The sequence below is a fragment of the Pyxicephalus adspersus genome, chromosome 12 (genome assembly GCF_032062135.1).
Source record: "Pyxicephalus adspersus chromosome 12, UCB_Pads_2.0, whole genome shotgun sequence".
NCBI lineage: Eukaryota > Metazoa > Chordata > Amphibia > Anura > Pyxicephalidae > Pyxicephalus > Pyxicephalus adspersus.
The window spans coordinates 26,168,601-26,193,191 of NC_092869.1; the positions used below are offsets into that span (position 1 = coordinate 26,168,601).

Consider the following 24,591-nt stretch of genomic DNA (forward strand, 5'->3'; position numbering starts at 1 on the left):
TATTATTCATTGAACCAAATAGGGATGATTTGGTTGCTGTACAATGTGTGACTTGTGTATTAAGACTTGCAATAAATTCTTCAATTTAGATCTGTCAGCAGATCCCTCAATTCAAAGAACATATGATAGACTGCTGAAGTTGTAGAAGGCATGTTAGTGAATACACTAAATTATTGTTGGTTGATTAGTTGGGGAAAAAGTGGTGCGGGCAAGTCGGTGGCAGCTGCTTAAAAGTCCCTTAATCCCCCAAAGAAGCCCCCTGGGGTGAAACGCGTCGGGAAGGAAAAAAAGATTCTGCTGCTATCATATTTTGTTTAATGCGTTTTGACCACTCCATATTCTTTAGAACCGTGAACCCCTGTTAGCATAGGTCTAGCGCAGGAGGACTCTGTTTAGTGCAAGAAATTAATAATTATATAACATTTTCTGTTTTTAGGAAAAAAAGTTCACCTTATAAAAGCATGTCTTTTCCCTCCTCTTTCTCTACTATTTCTACCAAACATTTTTAAAGCAATTTTAACTTTTTGGTTCATATTTTTACTCTGACAGCTGCAGTCTTCCACTATTGTTCACTATATAGGCACCATAAATCCACATAATTCCTGATACTCTGAGTCCAATTTTTAGAATTAGGGGCCCCTTATTGCTGCCTGTTTCAAAACCACAATATAGAATGAAATTCTCAGAAGGTAGGGCATTATGCTAGGAAAGTTAATTATACAAAGTTGCCAAAAGATTTAAACCTTTGCGGAAACATTTATTGCAGCTTCTCATACATATCACTGGTGTACTTTTTGAAATCTATGTTGTGCTGTGTAACAAAAGCTGCCCTGCATCGCAAGCAGGATTTCTTGTATCACCAGTTTATTTACTTTTTTTTTTGTTCTTTTTTTTTTTTTTTTGCAAGACATTTGATTTTGTTAAAATACATCTCCAGGGTTATCATTTTCCATTTTAACTAGAGAATACCTTTTAAGCGTTATATTTTCCAAGTATTTTATTGCCAATATAGGTTTTGCTTTCCTGTTATAATATGTGACTAAACAAATTTGAGTGGTTTATTTGCACCAGGGTAAAAAAATACTTTGATGTGACACCTTGGCTGAATTCTAATCAATTTCTTTTTTTTGCTTTCCAAAGTGCTGAAAAAGTCCAGAAAGAGACACATTCAAAAGAGGGACCAGTTGCTGACGGCTCCTCACCTTCACCTTCTCAACCACGAAAGACTCTTGTTGCTCCCGCTTCTACGCATGCCGACCATGTCTGGCATTATGATGAGGAGTATGTGCCAGAGGGTTCTAAACCTGGTTCTGCCAGCTCTCCAGAACACTTGGATGGAGTTGTTAGCAATGGGTTTGTAGCTGTGAATCTGAGCTCCTGCCGGCAGGAGGTTGACTCCAAAGAGTGGGTCATTGTGGACAAAGAGCGTGATTTGAAGGATTATGGCTCAAATGGAAATCCTGTTCAGAGAGTGACGGGAAGCCCTTCAGATGAGGAACCAGAGGTGCTTCAGGTGATGGAAGAATCTCCACAAGACGGTCCTGCAAAACTAAGCTCTTGGACGGACCAAAACGGTCATATTAATCCTGATCCAAGGGTTGGACTTGACATTATGGTTTCTTCAGGTGTATGTATGGACAAACTGGATGTCATGTCAGGTTCTGCTGGCCAACTGCTTCCAGCGACTCCTACAAGTCCAATGGAGGCTCAGGCTGAGGGAGCAATCACCCCGGTAAGAAAAATTAGTTTAAAAGCAACTTGATAAGTAAGCAATCCCTCCCCCAACAAAGCTTAATTTTTTTAAACATTCAAAACGTGCTTTTCCTGTTATTAAATTGCTTTTCTAAATATACAGCAAAATATTGATGTTATCAGCCATTGGGATAATAATTTTTTTTACCCTATACAAAGAGAGGACAGACAGCATCTACTAACAGTATTGAATGTTGTCATTATGTCCTAGATATCATTTTGCGAAGCTAACAGAAGTACAGATTCTTATTTCTTTTTTTTTCCTTTTTTCAATGCCTATCAGAATAGCTTGTTTAATTAAAACTAGAAAGAACATTTAATCCAGAGAACATAAATCAGTGGCTGTGGCAGTGTAACATTTCTGTTTTTTTTTTGTTGATGAATTTAATTTCCCTGTTGCAGGTTTTTCTATACTTTCTGTCTCTTAAAACATTGTCCCCAGAGCAGGAAATGAGGGGGAATCGCTGCAACAGCCATTGAAAGCATTAAAACTTGAGAAGTGTGTAATCTTTACCTATTCTATCTACAACTAAAAAAATGGTTGTTTAGAGATAAAATCTGGGTTCTGATTTCATTATAAATATGGTTATGGGCATAGTTTTGTGAATTGGTAATTGGGCAGTATGATATGTCTGAATGATTCTGGAGGCTTGAAGTTTGTTTGTGTGCTGATGAACGTAGGTTTATGAGTTCTCAACATTTTTTAGTTTAAAAATATGGTTACAAAATCTTGGATTTCATGAAATATTCCTATTCAATAGAACTTCTACAAGAAAATGCAGATACAGCCATGCACCCATGACTTGTTTTACAAGTCATGGCCTTTGCAAGCATTATTTATTTGTTTTTGTTTTTCCTCCCCCTCATTGCATATTCACAGCTTGGTGCTTCCCACATCCCGTTTTCCTCTACCTCAAGACCTCCTAGCAGTCCCATGCGTTTCACAGGCCCTATAACATCCCAGTTGGGTCGCACAGAGTCTCCATCCAAGAGAGAGATTGGCATACCCAAGAGTCAGTCAGCCGAAAGCTACTCTTCCTCCTCCCGTTCTGCTGGCCGCAGGAAGCTTCCAGTCACTCCCCATAGTGGCACAAAGTACCCCTCTGTAATTCGAATATCAAAATCTCAGGTGAATTACTAATGTCCATTAGTCCAATAATCATGTGTCTATCCATGTTAGTGGTTTGTATCCTCGTTATTAAAAGTAAAACATGAAGATAAATAATTTTTATAATGACTACAGTGTAATTACCAGATTAATTTCATCCAATTTAGAAATTAAAATATCTCATTATGTTGTAAAGCCATACACCCAGTAAACTGATAGGTCTAGAAACCAAATGGCTTTTGATTACCTAAAAAAAGTATGCTCCCCATCATTGAGTATTTTACCAGCCATTAGTGTAGTTGGTTATAAGGAGAGATCCAAATCTAGTTATTGTAAAATATGGGCAAGCAAGAGCACTGTGATTAGTGGCACTACATCTGCCCCCAACAGATCTAGTCATCGTTAGAGTTGCCATTTTATTTAAATTCCTGCATTTGTGCTGGGTTTTCAGGTCGATCCTCATTGCCAAGATGCTCATTGAAAATGTACAATTTTACTAGGTAATGGTAAAAATCACTAGAACGGTAGCAGACTCAAAGACTTAAATTTTCCAATATACTACCCTGATTCATAGATGACCAAAATTCATCAAAATAATTGCTTAATTGGATTTTAAACAAGGTGATACATGCAGTGCAGCAAAATATTCTGGAACATTCAGCAATATACAGTAGAACCTCAGTTATCCGGCAAACATGAGGAATGGCTGATTTCTGATAAGTGTAAATGCCGGTTAACTGAGGTTACTCTGAAACTGAGGTTTCTCAGCCATTTAGCAGTAGGCTTGAATGGGGAGACTTGTCCCATTCACCTCTAGTGCTGAATGACTCCAAAAAGGGAAACCCTGATGACGCTTGAGCCGCCATTAGGGTTTCCCTTTTTTCAGCTAATCACAGAGTGGAGCAATCAGCGGAGCTCTGCTTTGCTCTCCTGACAACTCCGCTCTCCTGATTGCTTATGCAGCCCTAGCGGAGGTGTGGTATGTGTTCTTGGATGCAGAATACGTGGCACAGCTCCGCTAGGGCTGCGGGAGAAATCAAGAAGATAGAGCTGTCGGGTGCCAGTTATCGGAGTTCCGGATAACTGGGGTTCTACAGTACCTTTCCTTTTCAAATACTAATATCAACCCTTAGAGCACTCTTATTAAAGCTTTCCTTCTGGTAGCCTTGTAATAATTTGTTGTTAGATACTTTACCATTACCTACATCAGATTTTGAACAGGGACAGGATCTGGCTATTACATCTTCAGCTTCATGTGAAAACCTTTCCTTTTTGCCCCTTTAAAGCTTTCATGTCATGTGTTCAGTGCTGCAAGCTGCATGTTTCATCTCATATAGCTCGCTATTCCATCTGGTGCTTATTGTAGTTGGTTCTGGTTTTAAGAAGTGATTTGGTTGTGGTTAAGTGTTGTGGTTGTAATAAAATAGTGTCATGTTTTTGTGTGATATTTTTATGACTACTATCTCTGGTAATGTTACTGCTTTAAAATGTTGAATACATAAGTATGCCTTTAGAGATATTTAAAATAAAACTTTTTATCCACTTGATCAACCATCCCAGCCCATTCTTCCAATATATTTCAGGAATTATGTATGGCCTGTCACAGGGAGAGGTTAAATACCTCCATTAACCAAGCTCTTTAATCTGAGAAATAGGTAAATGTTTTTCACTAGAGGGGTAATCGATAATATATATCTGCTAAACCTGAAGTTAATTGTAAATATGTGAGAGAGAAAGAAAAAGCAGGCTTTTTTACAATATATCCTAAAAATTGTAACTAATTTAGTGATTCAAAATGACATTTAATAATAAAGAAAAGCTGGATTCTAACAGAGATCTACTATGCTAGTTCTAGACACAGTGCTCCCATTATACATACATATAGTTTCCATGTTGGATAAACATATAGGATGTAATCACATGCACAACATAATCATTTGTCTTTCCGGATGCGTTTCGCCTATAGAGGCTTCCTCGGGGGATAGAGAAGACATGCTTATGTAGTGATAGAGGTTATACTGAAGATACTTTATTCAATGAGATATTTAATGTTCCAAAGTTCCAGAACGGGTGATGGTTTACAGAATCAAACTTTAAGGATTAGGGACCATAAATAACTGATTTTTCACAGTGCTTGTGTTGGGGTGTAAGGACATGATGCCTGCAGTCAGTCAGGAATTAGCATAGTAGATCTCTGTTGGAATCCAGCTTTTCTTTATTATTAAATGTCATTTTGAATCACCTAAATAAATTAGATACAGTGTTTAGGATATATTGCCAAAAAAGCCCGCTTTCTCGTTCTCTCTCACATATTTTCAATCTGAGATCGCTGCCCATATGTGTGCATGAGAAGTAGAGCTATACAAAAACATTTTGCAGAAATTATGTAAATTATGTAAAAATAAAATCCCATCTTTAATTTGGTTTTGCTCCAAAAATGCCAAGGCCCTCGGACAGTGTAGTGGTGAACCCGTGAGCCATAAAAGTATTTTATAAGTGCTTGTTACTTTTCAAGCTGCTAAAGATAAAGCTGCTTTGTCATAACAATTGAGAAGAATCCCCAGGAAGTGTCTATTGGGAGAGCAGCTGGTGTCCATTTCCTAACAATTAGTCTTGCTGGTTTCCATTGTAAGCTGCCCTAACTAAAGGAAAGCTGATTTCTTGGGGATAGAAGTAGACTAATTTTATTGTGCATAAAAAAAATGATTGTTGCTGGCATGAATGGTCTAGCAAAATAGTTTCTTTAAAGAATAAAGCAGAACTAAAGCCTGCATTACTAACCTGTTCCTCATGGGGGCGTCACCTTCTTTCTTCTCTTCCTTTTTGCGATCTTCAGCCACCTTGATTGGTCAGATTGATGTACTTTGGACAGGACTTTATTAATTCCCAGCATGCACAGTGGAAGCTGGCAATGCCAGGTATCCTGGCAACTAAAGCTGATTCTTTGCGCGTGCATCTCGGCTTTGCAGCCAGAAATCTGGCGTGATCAGGCAGGTAGGAGAGATGATTGCAAAAGGGACATCGTACTTTCCTTTCTGCAATAATGACCCACCTGAACATGTATTTTCAAAAGTGGAGCTTTAGTTCTGCTTAAAATCAACAACATTTGTTATCTACCTGTAAAAGCCTCTCATTTACACAAATACAAAATCCTGGGGCCGTTTCGGGGAGCTGCCATCTTATGTGATTTTAGAAGCCCCCAGTAGATTTAGAGCTTTTACTCTATGCTCTATAATATCCCCCTCTTTCAGCAGCTATTTTTAATTATTTAATGAGTTGAAAGAAGGGGCTGAGCCATAGCGGAATGCTTTTCTAGCAAGTTTAAAGGAACATTCCACATAAAATATCTGCATGTTGGTAACATTGTCTCTTTAATCAGCCAGAAGCCCTCCATTACTTTTTTGGTAACTTTTACATTAGCTATTTCTTGTTGCTCCCCCTTACTTTAACCTGCAGATGACCTCTGATGTGTATACGACCTGCCTTTTCATATTCCCTTAGACTTTTGTATAGGTAGAGATTTTGACACAAACAAATGCCCGGTAACAGAGACCTTTAAAGAAGATTTACACCCTTTGCTTGGTGACCACTCTAATAATGAGTGGTCTTGCTGTTATGGTTAAATAAAGGTGCAAACCTTAGCTGGAGGAAAATTCTGCTCTGGCTTTGCCTTCAGCACTCGCTGATCTTTAATTCTCTCCTCCATCGGAGATCACATGACCAGGTTCCTAGCTCTTTACACAGGTGGATATCACTGAATTGACGCTGGAACCCTGTTGACAGGTAAATATTTTAAGTATTCACTATTTATCCATATCCGCAAATGATAAGCCCTTTTAACATCAACAAAAATTTGGCAGGTAATACCTTTTCACTTATTCCAGTAGTCCCCAACCTATGGGAGCTCTCAGACCACTAATCTCACAAACTCCAGACTGTCCATGCACGGGGATGTGTCACTCAAAGGGGAAGGAAATTCCCAGAGTGACGTCATGATGCCAGGTCCCCAAACAACCCCGGTAGTGGGCTGCGGCTCTGGCCGGTGCACCCTCCAGCAGAATCCGGAGAAGGATCTCCAATAGGCTGGGGTAGGCTCAGATCTGCGATGGTAGAATGGGCAGGTTATGTCCAGAGACACAACCCGCCCACCGCTCTGAGCCTGCGATGCGTATGGCAGACATGGTCTGCGGCTCTGGTTGGTCCTCCTCCCCAAGAGGGGTCCTTCTCCCGACCCCGCTGGAGGGTGCACAGGCCAGAGCCACGCACCACTAACAGGGGTTGGGGACCCCTGCTTTCATCTATCCAAAATCATAAAAATTTTACTTGGGAGTTTTGTTTTAATATTATTATTTCACTTTATGAAATAAACAAAAGTTTGCATGCCCATTATGAGTCTTTGTTTACACTGCCCATAAACTTGTGGTGCATTTATCACTTACTCATGCCAGATAACTGCTGCCCTAAGGACACATTACAAATCTCTTCTCCAGGAGCAGCCCCATAGAAAATGAATGGGGTTGGCTGTGACTTGAACCAGTATGTCAAATGTGTAGACACTGGTTCTTTACCAGTGCTGCTGTGAGAGTGATCGGCTAGCAAGCTGCGGGAAGCCATGCAGAATTGCTCCTCCGAAAGCCAGTCTGAAACTGGCATTTAGTCAAAGGGAGGGGGAAGAACTAAATAACTAAATTATTTTAAAATAAAAATATATATATATAAATTTTTTTTCTTAGCATTAATTGTGAATCCAGGCTTTAGTTTTCTTTAACTTAATTTCAAGTTTGTTTATAATGCCTGCGGACATCATTTTTTTTATCCTTTAGGAAGGTCTTTATTGCTTTTTAAATAGTAGTAGTAGCTGTAGTAGACTGCAAATAAAAAGCTTGCTTACAACAACAAAATGATACCAGGGTCTTTGCTGTCCTGTTTCTTGTGCCTAAACATTGGTTCAATATGGTGGAAGAAAAGGCATGTCTGAACACTGCAGTACTAAGGAGCTCAAACTATGCATTTTTTTGTTTTCCTTTCCCTTATAATGCCCACATCACATACCAAAATTACATTAAATTATCCTACACAATGTAATTATGTTGTAAAAAAAATATTGCAATGTTTTACCATACCATATGCAGAAAATTTACAAATGACTGCAGAATTGGTACCATTGTATAAAAATGTCCAGGTTTAATGGGGCTGGATGTTTTGTTGTCAGCAGTGGGGAGAAATCAGTTGTAGAACTTATGATGACAATAAAAACTTCAATTGCAGAGAAGGAAATAATAATATTAAAGGAAGATTGTATTTTTTTTTTTCTTTTGAAAAATCATTTGAGTTTACTTGCTTTATGTATCCATATTTTAATTCTCTTCCTGTAGATGACCATTCCTCGGCCTTCAGTGACATCTACTCAGTCTGCTTCTGAAAGCTTCCCATGTGGTCCTCATTTAGAGAAGCGAGATCGAGACACCCATGTCTTAGAGATGTTGTCACCACAAGAAAATTTACTGGGATGTGGTGCATCCGATGACCCTGCTGCTACTCTAGCAAACAAAATAAACTTAGCGTTAGATTTAGACAAAACAAACCAGGAAAAAGCATGTGTCAAATCCCTAGATTCAGGCCATAAAGACTTGGTTAATAGGAGGGACCAAATGATTGAGAAGAAAGGTTTAGAGACTCCTGTAATGTCTCCGGCAAATTCTCTACTTGGTTTCCTTGAAGGTATGCAGGAACAAAACAAAGGCTTCCATCTACATGGGCATTCTCCTGAGCAGTGCATGTTTTCTGATGGTACGCTGGCTATAAATCAACCTGCTGAGACTAGGACTTTCCATTCTGTGCCAAATGAACATACAAATTCTCAAACTGTGAAAACTGAAGTAGTTTCAGATAAGCATATGGTTGACTTTACAGCAGCAGGGGAATCCCTGGAGGTTCAGCAAAATGGTTTTCATGAAGAACAGATCAGTGTTGATGCTAATGGCTTCCTTGACCACAAGACCAATTTGTCCATTTTTCTTGAACAAGAAAAGAATGAGCAAACAAATCTAAAAAATGGAGAGCAACTTGATTTGAGTGATGGCTCTCCACAATTTAGAAAGGATTGCAGCAAGTCCCCGCTTTCCACCAGACATAGCCGGATTCCAGTACTGGCTCAGGAGGTTGACTCGGCCTCAGAATCCTCGTCTCCTATCTCTGCTAAGGAGAAGCTTCTCCTGAAAAAAGCTCATCAGACAGATCTTGTCCGACTCTTAATGGAAAAACGACAGAAGTCATTGCTTGGTGACTTCTCAAGTGCCTCTGACAAGTCACTGGAGGAAAAAACCTCACCACCAGCTATAGGTTTGTCTGACAAAGAGGTTTTCTTCATTCCTAGAACTGTCTCTGATTCTAATGTCAGACAGTCAGATGATGGCAGTGTTGCACCTCAAGGCCTTCAGTCAAGAAAAAGCAAAATTCCCCGTCCTGTGTCCTGGACCAGTAATGATCAGATCAGTAGTGCTCCTGCAACTCCATTTCTTCCTAGACCCCCACCTGGAAAGCCACCCACACGACCTGGTGTGGAAGCACGGTAAGTACATAAAACAGTGATGTTTTCGGTAAACTGATGATAAATTTTAAAAAATACAGAATAGCCAATTTCATAATTTAGTAGATTTTAAAGGTCGGTCTATCAATATCTTATGTGTGCTTGTGTACCTTTGGACACACAGGTGGCAAAATCGGTTCTTTTGAGCTGTCATGTCTTCATAGCTCTGATGGGGGGGTCCCACTCTGCTCTTGGATTTTAAAGCACTTTACAGTATGTAGAATACATAAAAATAATGGGAATGCCTCCATATTGGTGTGATTTAGAATCATGATTTGGTCCCGAAGACCTGTATGTCCTTACTCCTATGTAATCTTCTTTCTCTTGAAGCTTACAAAGTCCTATCTCTTCACCACTAGCAGCTGAACTGAATGCCAGGAGGAGTGAAGGGAAAATCAAACTAAGCTGTTGTGAACCTGTTGCTGTATACTGCTTTAACTAAGCACATGTAAACCATGTAACTACACTAAAGAGAGATTTTTTTTTCTAATTTGTATTTTTCATCAGTCTTACTTTACTTTATTGCCCAACAACTTAATGTGCATACATTAGTAACAACTTTCTTTTTTTATGGATGTTCCTATAATTGTTGAACCATCTTTGCTTTTTTGCAGAATTCGCCGATACAAGGTATTGGGAAGTGGAAACTCTGACTCAGACCTGCTGTCCCGTCTTGCTCAGATAATTCAGAATGGATCACAAAAGCCCCGTAGTTCCTCCCAGTCTAAAAGCCCTGGTTCACCTCACAGTCCTAAAACGCCTCCCAAGAGCCCCGTCATTCCCCGTCGCAGCCCAAGTGGTTCTCCACGTAGTTCATCTTTACCTAGAACCAACAGCTCTTCCTCTTCGAGAATGGGGCGACCCCACCACCATGAGCCCAAAAGCTCAAATTCATATGTAGGCCGTAGCAAGTCTCCACCCAGCCTGTCTGGCTCTTCTTCTTCAAGAAGGTCCTGTCAGCAGGATCATTGTTGCAGTAAACAAAGCAAGAATCTATCCAAGGGACCAGGTAGTGGTCATCACTCAACAAGTAGCAAAACCAGTCGGGGGAAGCCCTCTGTGCGGGAGAGCAAAGTTTCCAGTAAACTGAGCAGATAGTAACCAGGCTTGGGTTTATCTGCAGCAGTAATATATCCTCTTGTAATGCATGTTGTGTATGTTGCTGTATATTTTAAAAATCCAAATCAGTGTTGGTTTTTTTTATGTTCAGAAGATTGACTTAAATGCCCTGAGTCATGTCTTTGTCATAGGAGGGATAATAAGAGACTGAAGACAATCTGGGTCTTTGCCATTGGGAAAGTGGATGGGGTGCTGTGATTCAGTGCTAGAGCAGCTGCACTGCCTGTTCAGAGTATACGTTTTCTGGATCATGCATAAACTGTACACAATTTCTAACATTCCAGATATTGGCAGATAGCATCACAATGGATAATTTAGTTGGTATCACTAGCAGGCAGCAAAGTCTTTGATGCATTTGAAAATGATACTTTAAAGCTTTTTCTCTCAGTTTTTCAATTTATGGTCTTGCCTGCATAGGTTATTTACCAGTTACTGGATTTCCACAGATAATTTAGCTTTGATCCAGAGTTTTTAAAGTATTGCATGTATACTGTTCTTTACAAACATAGAAGTTTCCTGTACTGATCCAAAGGTCAATAATCATCTGGTAATTGCCACGATTCCTGCTTTACTGGTCATTTCCAGAGTATATTGAACAAAGCAGCTTTTTTAATTTCCAGAAAACTATTGTACTTTATTTATTAAAATGATACAGAGAGCAAATATGCAGTGATAGCTTAATCTGAAAAGGTGTTTATGCTGCTTAATTTTAGAAAATGAAATCAAGTAAAAATATTGATTCACGCTGTAGTGATTTACATATTACACTACATTTAGACTACATCTAAACTAATTTAACCCAAAAGACAAATAGGTAGTTTACTTTTTTGGTTCAGGATTTAAATCTTGCGCAAATGATCCCTATCTTAAAGGCCTGTTCCACCCAAAACAATTTTAGTTTACAGAGCTCACCTAAAAAGATTTTTATAAATTTTTATATCTCTTGTGGAGTCAGATGAGGATGGGGGAGGACTTTATTAGCTGTTTGTCCTCCCACCCCCATGCACAGGACCATAGCTATTGCAGATGGACACAATGATCACCAAGAGTGACATTTTTGGGCTGTCTTAGTGGCTGCAGAAATTTTACCATAATGCATTTTTTATCTCAGCACTCCTATAAAAGATATAAAATTGCATAATTCGATTCAGCATGCTGATAACTGCATGTAACTAAAATCTGAATCATTTTCTGAGAAAGTGTGGAATTTGCAATAAATGACCTTCCCTTTACCAAGATACCAGATCGTTGCTTTAAACATTACTCAAAAGCTACGTACACACTTCCAATGGTTCTCGCCCGATAATCGACCAATATCGGACGAGAAAAGGGCCAATATCAGACGAGAATCTGAAGTGTCGTTCATCGTCCGAACGTCTGTCCTGGCGGATCTACGGACGATGAACGACGATCAATCGTAATGCAAGGGAAGGGGGAGAGCGCGCAGAGGGTTGCTGCTCTGCCACTCTCCCCCCTCCCCCTCTGCATAAGCAGAATGGTGGTGTATGTACATCATGGTTCATGCATTGTGGAGTGCTTAGTTGTTGGATAGGATTGTGAAAGATCATTTCCAATGACTATAATTGCAAGTGTGTATGGGGCTTTAGAACAGGTAATCATGTATTTTTAATATTTACGATTTTTAGAGGTTTATTTTGAAATAGGTTTTTTATTATGTAAATATGCATTACTGCCATCAAACTCCAGTCCTCTTCATATATACACAGCTGTCTAAAATAGTCCATTAAAGGATCATCTCTCAGGACTTGATGGTACTGTTTTCAAGGATGAGAAGGGCTAGCCAAAGGATGACGGTTGTAGCATCTGTTACCTACACAGGCAACATCTGCTCACATTCAAAGACACCTGCAATGAATTGAATTCAAGCTAACATTTAAAAATTACCATTTGCTATATAACTTCTGTGGCCTATCTGCAAGGATCTACTAAACATTTTGATGTTCTACTTAAGGTATACTCTGATGATCTATTTTTCGTATGCAACAATGTTCTCCCCAGCCCCTTTTAGCCGGGTGCACCACCTGGCACTTTTCAGCAACTACCAGGCTGTTTTTGGGTGGTAACTGATGAGTTGGGTCACAATACAAGGGCTTCCACCCGCCTTCAATTTCTTCCCACCCAGCTTATAAGAATTTCTGGGTTGAGCACTGTCAATGATATGTAGTCACTTGGATAATTGGGAGTGTTCTACTTCCTGCTCCATCTACAATCAAGAGGTTAGTAAATGATCAGTAGTTTATTAATGCGTAAAATACAGAAGGTCATTAGTATTAGGATTACCTTTTTATAAGCAAAGATAAGGTTTTAAATTGAAAGGTGTAATATTGCAGCCATTCAATTTTACTGAAATATTCAATATAAAATGAGTTAAACCTATGTGGATTAGATGATGAAGAACATCTTTGTATTGTAAGCTGTTTTACCTGTTTGAAGTAGCATTGGGCTCTTCACACCAGCAGGACCTAAAAATTCTTAGCGTATTGTCCTTTGTGTTCACAAGAGTGGTGCGCTGATTATAATGTATTTTAGCACTTTTTTTTGGTGGATACATTTTGCCTTTTCCTAAGATTTCAGTGCTTAACTGCTTGTTTGTAACTCTTGACGGATGCTTCAAATTTCAGTTGAAGGAAAATATTAGCAGAATACTGCATGCAGGAATTTTAGCACTTCTCATCATCCTAATGTGAAATAATAATGCACTGGAAAAAAAAGCAGCAAATTGAATGGTAACCCTGCTTGAGTAAGCAAGGCCTCAGAGTACAATTAAGTTAGCAATTGGTAGTATACCATACAATTACATGAAAGAAGTGCTTTAAACTAGAATATAGGCTTATAAAACTGTAGCTTCGGAGCAGAAAGATTGGGATGAGAAATATGACAAAGGGTGAACAATTATGTTCTAAGGGGCAGATGCTTTGAATGTATGTTTGTGTATTCCTACATTTTCACAGAGCAAGCAAAGCATTGTATATATGTACTGATATGCAGTGATTGCATGTAGCTCTGCCATTGGAAAAAAAGACTATTTACTTCACGCATTGCACAATTCATTGGGGGCTTTTTGCTGCCAGAAAATAGCCACCTTAGGATACATAAGGGATTTTTTTTTTGTTGTTTTTTGCAAACATTTTGTGTCCATGTGTAGCCCTAAGCTTTTAACCTCTGCTGTGCTGGAGGAACATTGCAGTCATATTAAGCATTGTGGGTATAAGGGATATTAATATAGCTGACAATGTGTGTCTTTTTTTATATGGTTACCCTGTCCTGAACAAGCTGCAGCCCTATACCTTCAGCCCTTTACTTTGTATTATACTGTACAGTAACTTCTATCCCTATAATTGCATGCCCAAATAGTAAATTATATCATATATAAATATTTATACATATATATATAATATATATATTCGTGGGAAGATGTATTATGTGCTCATTCTACATCTGTAGATTGCTTTTATTTTGTGTGCCTGAAAATGTTTTGACCTTTCATATACGCAAATGTGCAGATTTTTCCGAGCATGGCAAGTTTTTTTTTTTTTTTTTTCTTTTCTCCAGTACTGCCTCATAAATAAATACATTCTCTGCACTGCACGTATGAAGGGTTAGCAATATTTTCTTCAACCACTTTGGCTTCTATGTATATTTTTGTACATTATTTATTTAACTGTATTATAGGTTATTTAAATGTTTTCTGAATATTATGTGCTCTGTTACAGTGTATGACATAAAGTTGGTTCGTATAGAGAATATTTTTATTTAACAAGTTTCTTCAATTTATTAATGTCCCTCCAATTTTTGAGGGTGCCTATTTAAGTAATGGTCTTGAATACCAGTGCAGGGGCCATGGATTGATCATAAATTCAAATTTTCCTGATAAAAATCTATTTATTGTATTGATTATTTTGTTGACTTTTTCAATACAAAGCAGCATTCTGTATGCCTCAAAATCCAAAATTTATTCTTTATTTGTAAAATGCAAAGCTACACAGTGAAATTATTTCAAAGAGTTCGGACAACTTTCTTAAATAGTTGAAAAAAGGGACAAAAACCCCAAAATATAGCAGCCATGGTAACCTTTGATGAACAGAGGTTGAATTGAGGATCAGGCTGCTGTCTTTAGACCCATTGACATTTGAAAGTTCAGAGTATTCTTGACCCAGTGTGACCATCCAACCCATTTACCATGTAATGCCATGGGCAGTAATTCCTTATACAGAAGCATGTCCACTTTTTCTGGACATATGCTGCATATTATTGTGATCTTTACAATGCCCAATATATACACTGCACTCATGTAGCAAAGCTATAAACTGGGGGAAAAATAAGTACAAATAAAAAGGATGAACTAAATGTATAAATCCTTTACCATATCTGAGCTATCAATTATTCAAGTCATTTTAGGTTACAGAGCTTAAGTTTACGTGATTTAATGCAAAAGTAAAAAAACACTTTAAAAATAAATTGCTAGTTTCCAGGCTGCAACATTCTTTTCAAGAAAGGTTTCCTTTAGGAGGGGTTATTTACCCATTTCCATTTTTTCCTACACTAGCCAAATATTATTTAGGGCCCTTTCACATTGTATGGTAATGCACAAAAAACAGACACTAACTTTTATTTATTTTAATCAATGCATTTAAACACAATGACGTAATGGCAACTGCAGGAGTAATGCATTTGGCCTTTCCAAATTATTCCCACTGCACTGTGAATTGTGCATTGCCATGCATTTTTTTAATGTGTGGTGAAATGTGCACTTTTAAGCACAATGTCATGTTCTATCCACAAAATCAGCTCATAGGTGTTCCATCATAAGTTGTTGGGGGAATGTGTAGAGAGCTGCAGAGCTTAGGGTGAAGGGCTTTTTTAAGCCACATTACATCTTCGTCAAACAGAGGTATTGGATTTAGTATTTTGTTTATGGTTTTTATGTAGCACTTATTGATTTATATAATACTGAAACAAATATTCATTGTAGATCATGTTGAGCCTCTTTATATTGAATACTGGTCTATATCATGATGGCAACATATAGAAGCCTAAATGTTTTACTGTTCATTACCATATGCCATGAACCTCAAATAGAATGGAATTTCTTTGATTTAGGAAATGTATTGGAATTAGGAAATGGTATAGAGCTTTTTTTTAATGTAAATAGGTATTTCCAATCACAATAAAAAAGAGAACAAACACAGAAATATACAGAAAGCGAAACATCAGGGTATACAATATAAACAAACAAATCAAATAAAATAAAGAAACATAAGTTAGAGATAAAGAATCTTTGTATATTCGGCCTTCCATGAATGCTCAAGTATCCTGAAAAATGCCTCATATTCGCAATGCTACAACCCATAGTCAAGTGCTGCATATTTAATAAAGAAAGCTTTTGCGGTACCGGCATAGAGCTTTTAACAACTGTGGCCAATGTTGATTTGTCATTATTCTATAAACACAATCAAGAACAGTTCCTAAATTTTCCCGAGAATTTTTTATTTTAATAAGTCAATGTAACTCATTTTAGGTAATGTATTATATAAAATACTGAATTCCCCTCTACAGTTTATAAAGATTTAGGGTGTTAACAGGACCAGTGTGTAAGTATTCTATACAGAGAATGCTTCTTTCCTATCGTACTACTCCTTCCATTTAGTCCTGGCTGACTGCTCTTTCTAGTCATTTGCTATGAGCACGCAGTATGATAAAAGGTCAACATGGTTGGACAAGAAAACCTCCGTTAGAATTGCAACTTTCTTGAACTTCATTTTTTCTTGACAAAAGCTGCAAGTAGTTTGAAAGAAGCTGTGCAGTTTATCCAAATACATATTGTTCTTGCCTGTCACACAGTAGCTGTGTTATAACACAGTCAGCAAAGATGCTTTCCAAAGTAATCATTTAATCTCACCTGAACAACATGCAGTATCCAAATATTACTTTTTCAAACACATACAGTACGTACAGGTTTTCTATACACACATTGTCCATGTAGTGCAGTGGATCAAATGACACACCTTTTTAAATATCCTGCTATCAAGTTAACATGTCTGAAGCCCATTTTTTATTTTACCTAATTCACCTTATGGAGAAGGCAGCACAGGTAATACTCCCTTCATGGCTTTATAACTGTGGTGATTCAGAATCTGCCCAAAGTTTAAATCCAATTTTATGAAGTCTGAACCTTTATAAGTATGGTACACATTTGTTCTGTTTCTAAAGTATCCTGTGTTAAATTCACAAAATTAAACAAAAAATAATGGTATATTAGAAATTTCCCTTCTTGGCTTCATTATAAAAAATGTAAATACAATGAAAAATTTTGGTCCCAAATTTCATGATTTTTTTCCCTTTTGTTGGATAAAGTGGAGTTATATAAAAATGTAACCTAAAGCAGATGTAAACTCATACTGTAAAATAGCAATACCATATTGACTAGGCAATCCCCATGAATAAATTGATTTGCTTGTGTAAAATAAATATCTGAGGCATTGAGCTTGCAGGTTTTTCAAACGTAGCTTCCGTAACTTCCCATTAGTGAATAGGTTTCCATGCACCCTGTGCCTGAATCTGTACAGGGAAAGCACACAACAGGGTAGCAACATCACTGATGAATTGGAAGGCAATTGGAGTAATATGAGAATGAAAAAAAAAATCACACAGCAATAAAGGTTAGCGGGTGCTTGTGCAGCAATATTATACCTAAGTTAGTGTTTGGGTTTACATACTTTTTTTAAATCTATGGTAAGAGCCTTCTCTGTATTAAAATAAAATAGTAGATAAAAGGCATAAATTGTTCTTCGAGTTCTGGTCACATGACCAAATCTTTAAAATGACCCTTTCATCAGCTGGCAGAAGACTGTGTAACAGTATATAGAAAATATACTGTTATAGTATATATGAGCTACCAAAGCCACTACCACTTGTCTTGCATAGCACAACCTCTGCTGTGCACAGTAGTTCCTCCCAGCAATGCCTACAGCATCATTGTGTCCAGTTGTAATGTTAGGGTTGAAAAAGGAAATCCTTGGGAGAATGTTTACACTGCTTTAAGTTAGCATTTGAGTATAGGTCTACATTAAGACATCATATAACTTGAGTATCCTGTTTTATTTATTTATTTTTTAGTAATCTTTTTAGGGTACTTTAACCCCTTTTCCACAAACTGAGCTAGCATTTTTTCAAAAGATGTTGCTCAGCCAACCAGAGGAAAAGTTTAAAATGCACTTTCTTTTAATTTTTGTATACTTTTTTTATTATTTAACAATAATAGTTGGCAAACTGTGATAGAAGACAGTGTTTTTGTAATAGCTGCTTTATTGTATTCATGATGTTCTTTTACTCATTAGCTGCTGTTTTGTGGCAATGTAAGCTTGTAATGCATCTCCATGCTCACAGCCAATGCTTTGGACGCCTTGTGATGCATTATAAGTGCAGAAAGATAAAGGGTTGGAAATCCTATTTTCAACCATATTTATATGATATAATAGAAAAGTCCAGTGTGTTCTCAATCCCAGATGAGATATCTTTGGAATTGTAAACAGATGTTTACATTCAGGCACATGGGAGAAATGGTGCCATTAATTCAGGTACATGCTTTGTTTTTCAGAACATGTAAAGATGAAATAAAATACAAAAGAAAACAATATTAGTGTTTGTGTTTATTTATGAATTATTGACAATTTTACTTTACAATTGCCTTTGCTACTTTAGTGGATTGCAGATCAGATTTTTTTTTTATACAAAGCTAAGAATAGTTCCAGTTCACCCCAGCAGACACATCAGTCCTGTGTGTGTACTTGTGACTGAGCAAGGAAACCGTGAAACATAGGCAGTGAATTCTGTCGGCGCAGGTGCTACTAAAATAAAGAATTCCAGAATACATACATCTACATAAAATGGAAGATATATCTGCATCAGGACTAGCAACTACAATATGTCATTAAGTTGAAACTGACTTCTATTTTTAGATGCAATTATCAGAACAATATTCATTTATTTTATTATGAACTAGGAAATATTTTTACCAATTGTTTTTATTAAATTTAGGATAATACACAGACCAAATACGTCTGTGCAGCAAATGTTTTTGGAGACTACAAATTAGCATAAAACACATATAATTGTTGTAGAAGAACCCATATAGCTATTTTGTGGTGTTTTTTTTTTAACCTTTATATATGGATTGTAACATAAACATGAAATTGTTAAGTTGTTTACATTACTTGTATATATTCGTACAAATTTAAAAATCGACACAAGGAGGATGATTAACATTTGACATACCCCTCATAAATGCCAGACAAACCTACTTATGTAACTTACCTCTAGAAGTTTTAAATTTGTAAAAAAAAAATAAAAAAGTGTTTCCTATGAAAAAAGACAAAGTACAGATAATAACCTTTCTGTTGCCTTTTCAGATTTGCTTCATCCTATTACGCTTAAGACTATACAATTATCCTGAAGTGTTTTCTGGGAGAAGTGTTTCTGGTGAGAAAAAAATATATTTCCATGAATATTGAATAAGTAGGATTTTTCACATCATAGATGGGGTGCTTAATGAAGCTAGACAATCTCATTGCATTATGTGCACATATGTTTGGGGAGAATCTTCCCATGATCTTGGGAGTTATGACTGTTCAGCACTATAAACCTCTGAGCAGTCCATCACAACACCATACAGTAAATACATTGGGCCATTCCTTGCTATGCCTGCAGCTGGGATACATCCTAAGCACCATGAGTATGCTGCATAAAGAAGGCATACCATTGATGATGCAAAGGTAAGAATCTGGCAGTTACATATATTTGGGACAAAAGTATCTTAAATAGAATTATGGCTAGTTGTTCTGCAGGTTCCAATGCATTGTTGACCTCTACAAGGAACCCAAAAAATCCTGTATTTAGAAAGAGGAGATGGTCTAGAGTTCCTATACACCTTTTTATAATTTATTATTGAATGTTTTTTAACATACATAGTTACATAGTAGGTTAGGTTGAAAAAGATCCATCAAGTTCAACCACTAGGGAAATAAACATATCCCAGATATAAAACCCTATAAGACATTGTTTATCCAGAGGAAGGCAAAAAAACCTGGTACAATTTGCTTCAACGGGAGAAAAAAAAATTTCTTCCTGATTCCATGAGACAATTGGATATTCCCTGGATCAAAAGTCTGTGTTATCTTTACTTTAAATCCTTAATACCCAGTTAAATTCTGTGCTTCTAGAAAAACATCCAGCTTCTCAAAACAATCTAAAGTAGTTGCTGAAACTATTTCCTGAGGGAGCTTTTTCCACATTTTCACAGACCTTACAGTGAAGAATTCCTTCCTTATCCGGAGCTTAAACTTTTCTTCCAGACGCAAAGAGTGGCCTTTGGTTCTTGGTAATGATCTCAAAGTGAATAATGGGGAAGAGAGTTCTCTATATGGACCATTTATATATTTATACAGGGTGATCATATCCCCCCTTTAATGTCTCTTCTCAAGGGAGAATAGATTCAGCTCAGCTAATCTATCCTCATAGTTTAGCTCCTCCGTTCCTTGTTTTTTTTTTTTTTTAGTTTAGTTGCCCTTCACTGCACTTTCCAATTCCACAATGTCCTTCTTGTGAACTGGTGGCCAAAACTGGACTGCATATTCCAGATGTGGTCTGACCAATGCTTTGTACATGGGGGGGATAATGTCTCCATCTCTGCAGTCTATTCCTCTTTTAATACAGGAAAGTACTTTACTAGCTTTAGATATTGCAGCTTGGCATTCCATGCTGGTATTAAGTCTATGATCTACCAGAACCCCCAGATGTATTCCCCCTAGACAGTATAAAGCATGCATGTTGTTAGCCCCCAAGTGCATAACTTTACATTTATCTATATTAAATATCATTTGCCACTTGGCTGCCCAATCAAACAGTACATCCAGGTCTGCTTGTAGATTATAGACATCCTGTATGGACTTAATTCCATTACATAGTTTGGTGTCATCTGCAAACACAGAAATGATACTTTTAATCCCAAACTCTATATCATTTATAAAGATGTTAAACAGTAAAGGTCCCAACACTGAACCCTGGGGTACACCACTAATAACCTTAGACCATTTCGAGTATGATTCATTAATTACAACTTTCTGGATGCAGTCTTTAGGCCAATTCTCTATCCATTTACAGATTGACTTTTCTAAACCTATTGACCCTAACTTGCATATTAACCGTCTGTGGGGTACTGTGTCAAATGCTTTAGCAAAGTCCAAGTACACTATATCAACTGCTATTCCACTGTCTACCGGTTTACTTACTTCCTCTTAAAAAGAGAGTAAATTTGTTTGACATCTTCAGTCTTTCTTGAAGCCATGCTGACTATCACTTATAATATTATTTTCTAGCAGAAACTCCCCTATGTGGTTCTTTATCAAACTCTCCAGGACCTTTACAACTATGGATGGTAAATAAACCGGTAAGATAGGAACCACATTGGCCTTACGCCAGTCCATCAGTACCATGCCAGTGATTAAAGAGTCTCTAACAATTGGAAATAATGGCTTTTGAAATAACCAAGCTCAGCTCTTTGGGGACACGTGGATGTAATCCATCAGGTCCTGGTGCTTTGTCAACCCTAATTTTACCCAACTGGTTCTCGGTCATATCCGTTTTGAGCCATTGTGACTCATTTAAGGCAGCAACATTGCTGTTATGAATTTGGACTTGAGCTCTGCCAATTTCCCTTGTGTTCACAGAGCTAAAAGAATAAAGTGTTTTGTAAATCCGCCTTTTTTTCTATCCCCAGTTACCAACCCAGAGACATCTTTTAGGGCCCTACATGTTCAGATCTGATCTTTTTGTGATTAATATATTAAATAAAAAATTTGGGGTTTGCCTTACTTTCCATTCCACCTCTCTTTCATTTTGAAGTTTTGCACATTTTATCTCCTTTTTACATCTTTTGTTATATTCTTTATAGTTTTCAAACTATGAAGGTGTTCCTTCATTTTAATATTTTTGGAATGCCCTTTTCTTGTTCCTTGTGGCTGTGAGCCACATAGGTTTTAATTTTAGGCATCAAAACATAACATAAAATTGTACAAAGAACAAGACAAAATATGGACTGACTAGCAAAAGGGGCTTTCCTGGAAAAAGGATGTGAACTGACCATATATACATTTTGCATGGATTCATAAAATGAAAGTTTTAAAAAAGTTTTATGATGGAATTGGTCTAACTTTTTTGTTTTTTCCAACTTTTGTAACATTCTGTAATTCCGTCTTGGACTCTTTCAATCATTTTCCGTTTTGGTTTCCCTAATCATAAAGTTGCAGCTTGTTCCTAATCATGATACATGTTGTGTTTATCTGTAATAGGGCACTTTCAGGTCCATGAGCACCCTAATTAAATCCATTCAAAACTAATGCTAATTAAACTATTTAGACCACCACTGCTGACCCCCCTTGAAAATATCTGTATATTATGTTAGTTTTGAGCATTATGATACTTTGACACAAAAAAATAGGTACAACCGATTCTCAGGTGATGCAGGAAAGTATTTTTACAGGTCAGCATATAATACTATCTTTCAACATAACAAGGATGGATCAATTTTGTTATTTTGCAAAATGCCTATTTTACATTCACCAGTCAGCAGGCATCTGTCATCCTCTAACTTCAGGGTGAAAATACTTTCTTCAGGTAACTCCTCTCCCTATAATACAATGTGTATGTGTGGAAGTGGGCATTTCTGTGTACCAGACTAGACATATGTGTCAGGTGGTAAATTAGTGACACTCTAGTATCTTATCTACATGTATATATAATTGGCATCTGTATGAAAGATGACCTAAGAAACACACTGGAAAATGAAAAGAAGGCTAGATGAAGAAAATACAACCTTTCAATACTATTTTGTATGAGTTTTTTTGCACATATTCTGCATTTTGTCACTGTTTGAAGTCACAATTAGTTTTTGTAGCATCCAATTTAGAAAAACTTTGCACTTTTGGTGTTGTAAAATACTTTAGTTTCCCAAAGGTAGATTAATTTGTTTGTGTTGATGCTTGTTAAATTCTGACTCAGTTGTACCAATTTTATTATGACCAAATCACAGTAGTTTATGAATAGGATGGCCACCTGCCATCCTTTACTGTTTTTCTTGGACGACCATGCAGAACCCTGGGGTTGACAGCCAGCAGCAGTCATTTCTAGATCCTCTGTTGGCCCAACTACTGTAGGTCTGGTTTTGGCTCAAAGCATGTAGAAGAACTGCTGGGAGCTCAGAAGTCATGCCATATTATTGTAAATTAATATAAAGTTGCATATAAAGGAGGTCTAAGCCCTAACTGGATGCCATGCATTTGCTGTGTATCACAAACATTGGGACCTGATTTTTAAAGCTCTCCAAGACGGAAGAAGATAATTTATTATGGGGAACCTGTGTGATCCAGCAAACCTGGAACAGATTTCTTAAGAATCATTTGCTATTAGCTGGCAGGATGTTTTAAATCCTGGATGCTAGATCCAAGTTTGCTAGATCACCCAGGTTCTCCCATGATATTCCATGTTCTAATTGTGTATAATAAACAATTGCTATTTTCAGACATTAATCCTGTTGTTTCTCTGTTGAACCACTTCCTGTCTACATACACATATTCTCTTACCTCAGTTGCCTACCCTATTTCTGGAGAAGGTACCTGACAGTGACAATGGCAAACAAATATATGCTGGCACAGCATCTTGTAATCTCGTAGATATGCATGCAAACTGAGAAATGATGCAAGGATCACCAGATATTGCAAGGGCTTGAACCCAGTATTTAATCTTTGATAGACTGATTTTTCCTTTTACTTATCAACATGCATTAACCCTCTCTTGCTGCCAGAGTTGTATAGAGTGCTTGTTCACATATGCCCAGAAAAGCACCAAATGCTAGGTTGTTCAGAGTAGCAGTGAAGTCGTGGTGTAGTTACTGCTTCTTCATGCTAGGGAGATGCTACAATAGAAACTGTTTACCAATGACAATCCAATGTTAAATCTTCAGATGCTGATTGTTTAAAGCGAAATGAAACCCATGCTTATCACCTATCCCCCTTATATCGCAAGATGCCACCATCTTTCTTCTTTTCTTTCTCCTTGCAATATTTGACCATTTTGAGGGCTGAGCACACACAAAAAAAAGCAAGGTTTGCTGGGCCTAGGAAATCACCCGCCCCTTTCTGCAATAACCACTGACCTGATAGTGGATTTTTTTAAAGTAGGACTCCAGTTCCACTTTAAGGGTAGGTTGTGACCTGGAGGGGGATCAAGCAATCCTGCCTGGCTCGGTCACTTCCACTCCACTGCAGCGCTTGCATATATGACATTAGAATGCAGTAAGCAGAACTGATCTACTCTCTACCTCCCTCATTCATTTTTACCTGGGCTGCCACAGGTAGAAGCTCCATGTTGCATCTCCCCCAAGGCAGAGGTTTGGAATGAAGAAGCGTTAACCGCACCATAAACTCACTGTCCATCAGAACACAACTATGACCTAGCACTGTGGTGCTACTGACTGAGTGGTAGGTGTGCCAGGTGCTGGGAGCCACATGGGATAACTTGATCTCACTGCAGGTCTGATCCTTCTCTTAGTGAGGGAAAATTTCTAAAGGTTCCCCGATAACAGTAAAAACACAACAGGGGTACCTATTCTTCCCCTTCCATACAAAAATATAAGTTATGGCTGCTTGTAAACATGACACTTGTATGCTTGAGATGTGGATCCATTGTAATAATAACCTCCTCACGTGTGTAAAGGTAAACTAGCTGTGCTCCTGATGTCTTCCCATGTGTTCTGTGTACCCAAGGGTCCATTCACAAGCCCCTCCTTCGCTCAGGCAACGCTCCTCCCTCATAACCAATGCCAATAGGTGGCTGGAGAAATAGAACGCCCTCCTAACCAAAACCACGCCCATTCTCTTAGAGTCTTGCGATGGAAACCGCGCCCTCAACCTTTACACGCAATTTGACCCCGCCCATTCTTATCGATGTA

At 37.7% G+C, this 24,591-nt stretch overlaps 1 protein-coding gene across 2 annotated transcripts in view; it reads left to right on the forward strand.

Annotated features, from left to right (window-relative positions):
* Window positions 1–18,223, forward strand: part of TTBK2 (tau tubulin kinase 2) — an 81,176-nt gene extending 62,953 nt beyond the window's left edge. The window contains exons 13-16 of one of the 2 annotated variants that reach the window (XM_072429076.1): window positions 1,141–1,732; window positions 2,633–2,881; window positions 8,236–9,431; window positions 10,064–18,223. In XM_072429076.1, the coding sequence (XP_072285177.1) occupies window positions 1,141–1,732; window positions 2,633–2,881; window positions 8,236–9,431; window positions 10,064–10,547 (2,521 nt within the window). In that variant the 3' untranslated portion in view covers window positions 10,548–18,223. The remainder of the gene's footprint in view (window positions 1–1,140; window positions 1,733–2,632; window positions 2,882–8,235; window positions 9,432–10,063) is intronic. The other variant, XM_072429077.1, reaches the window with a different exon arrangement.
* The last annotated feature ends 6,368 nt before the right edge of the window (window positions 18,224–24,591 follow it).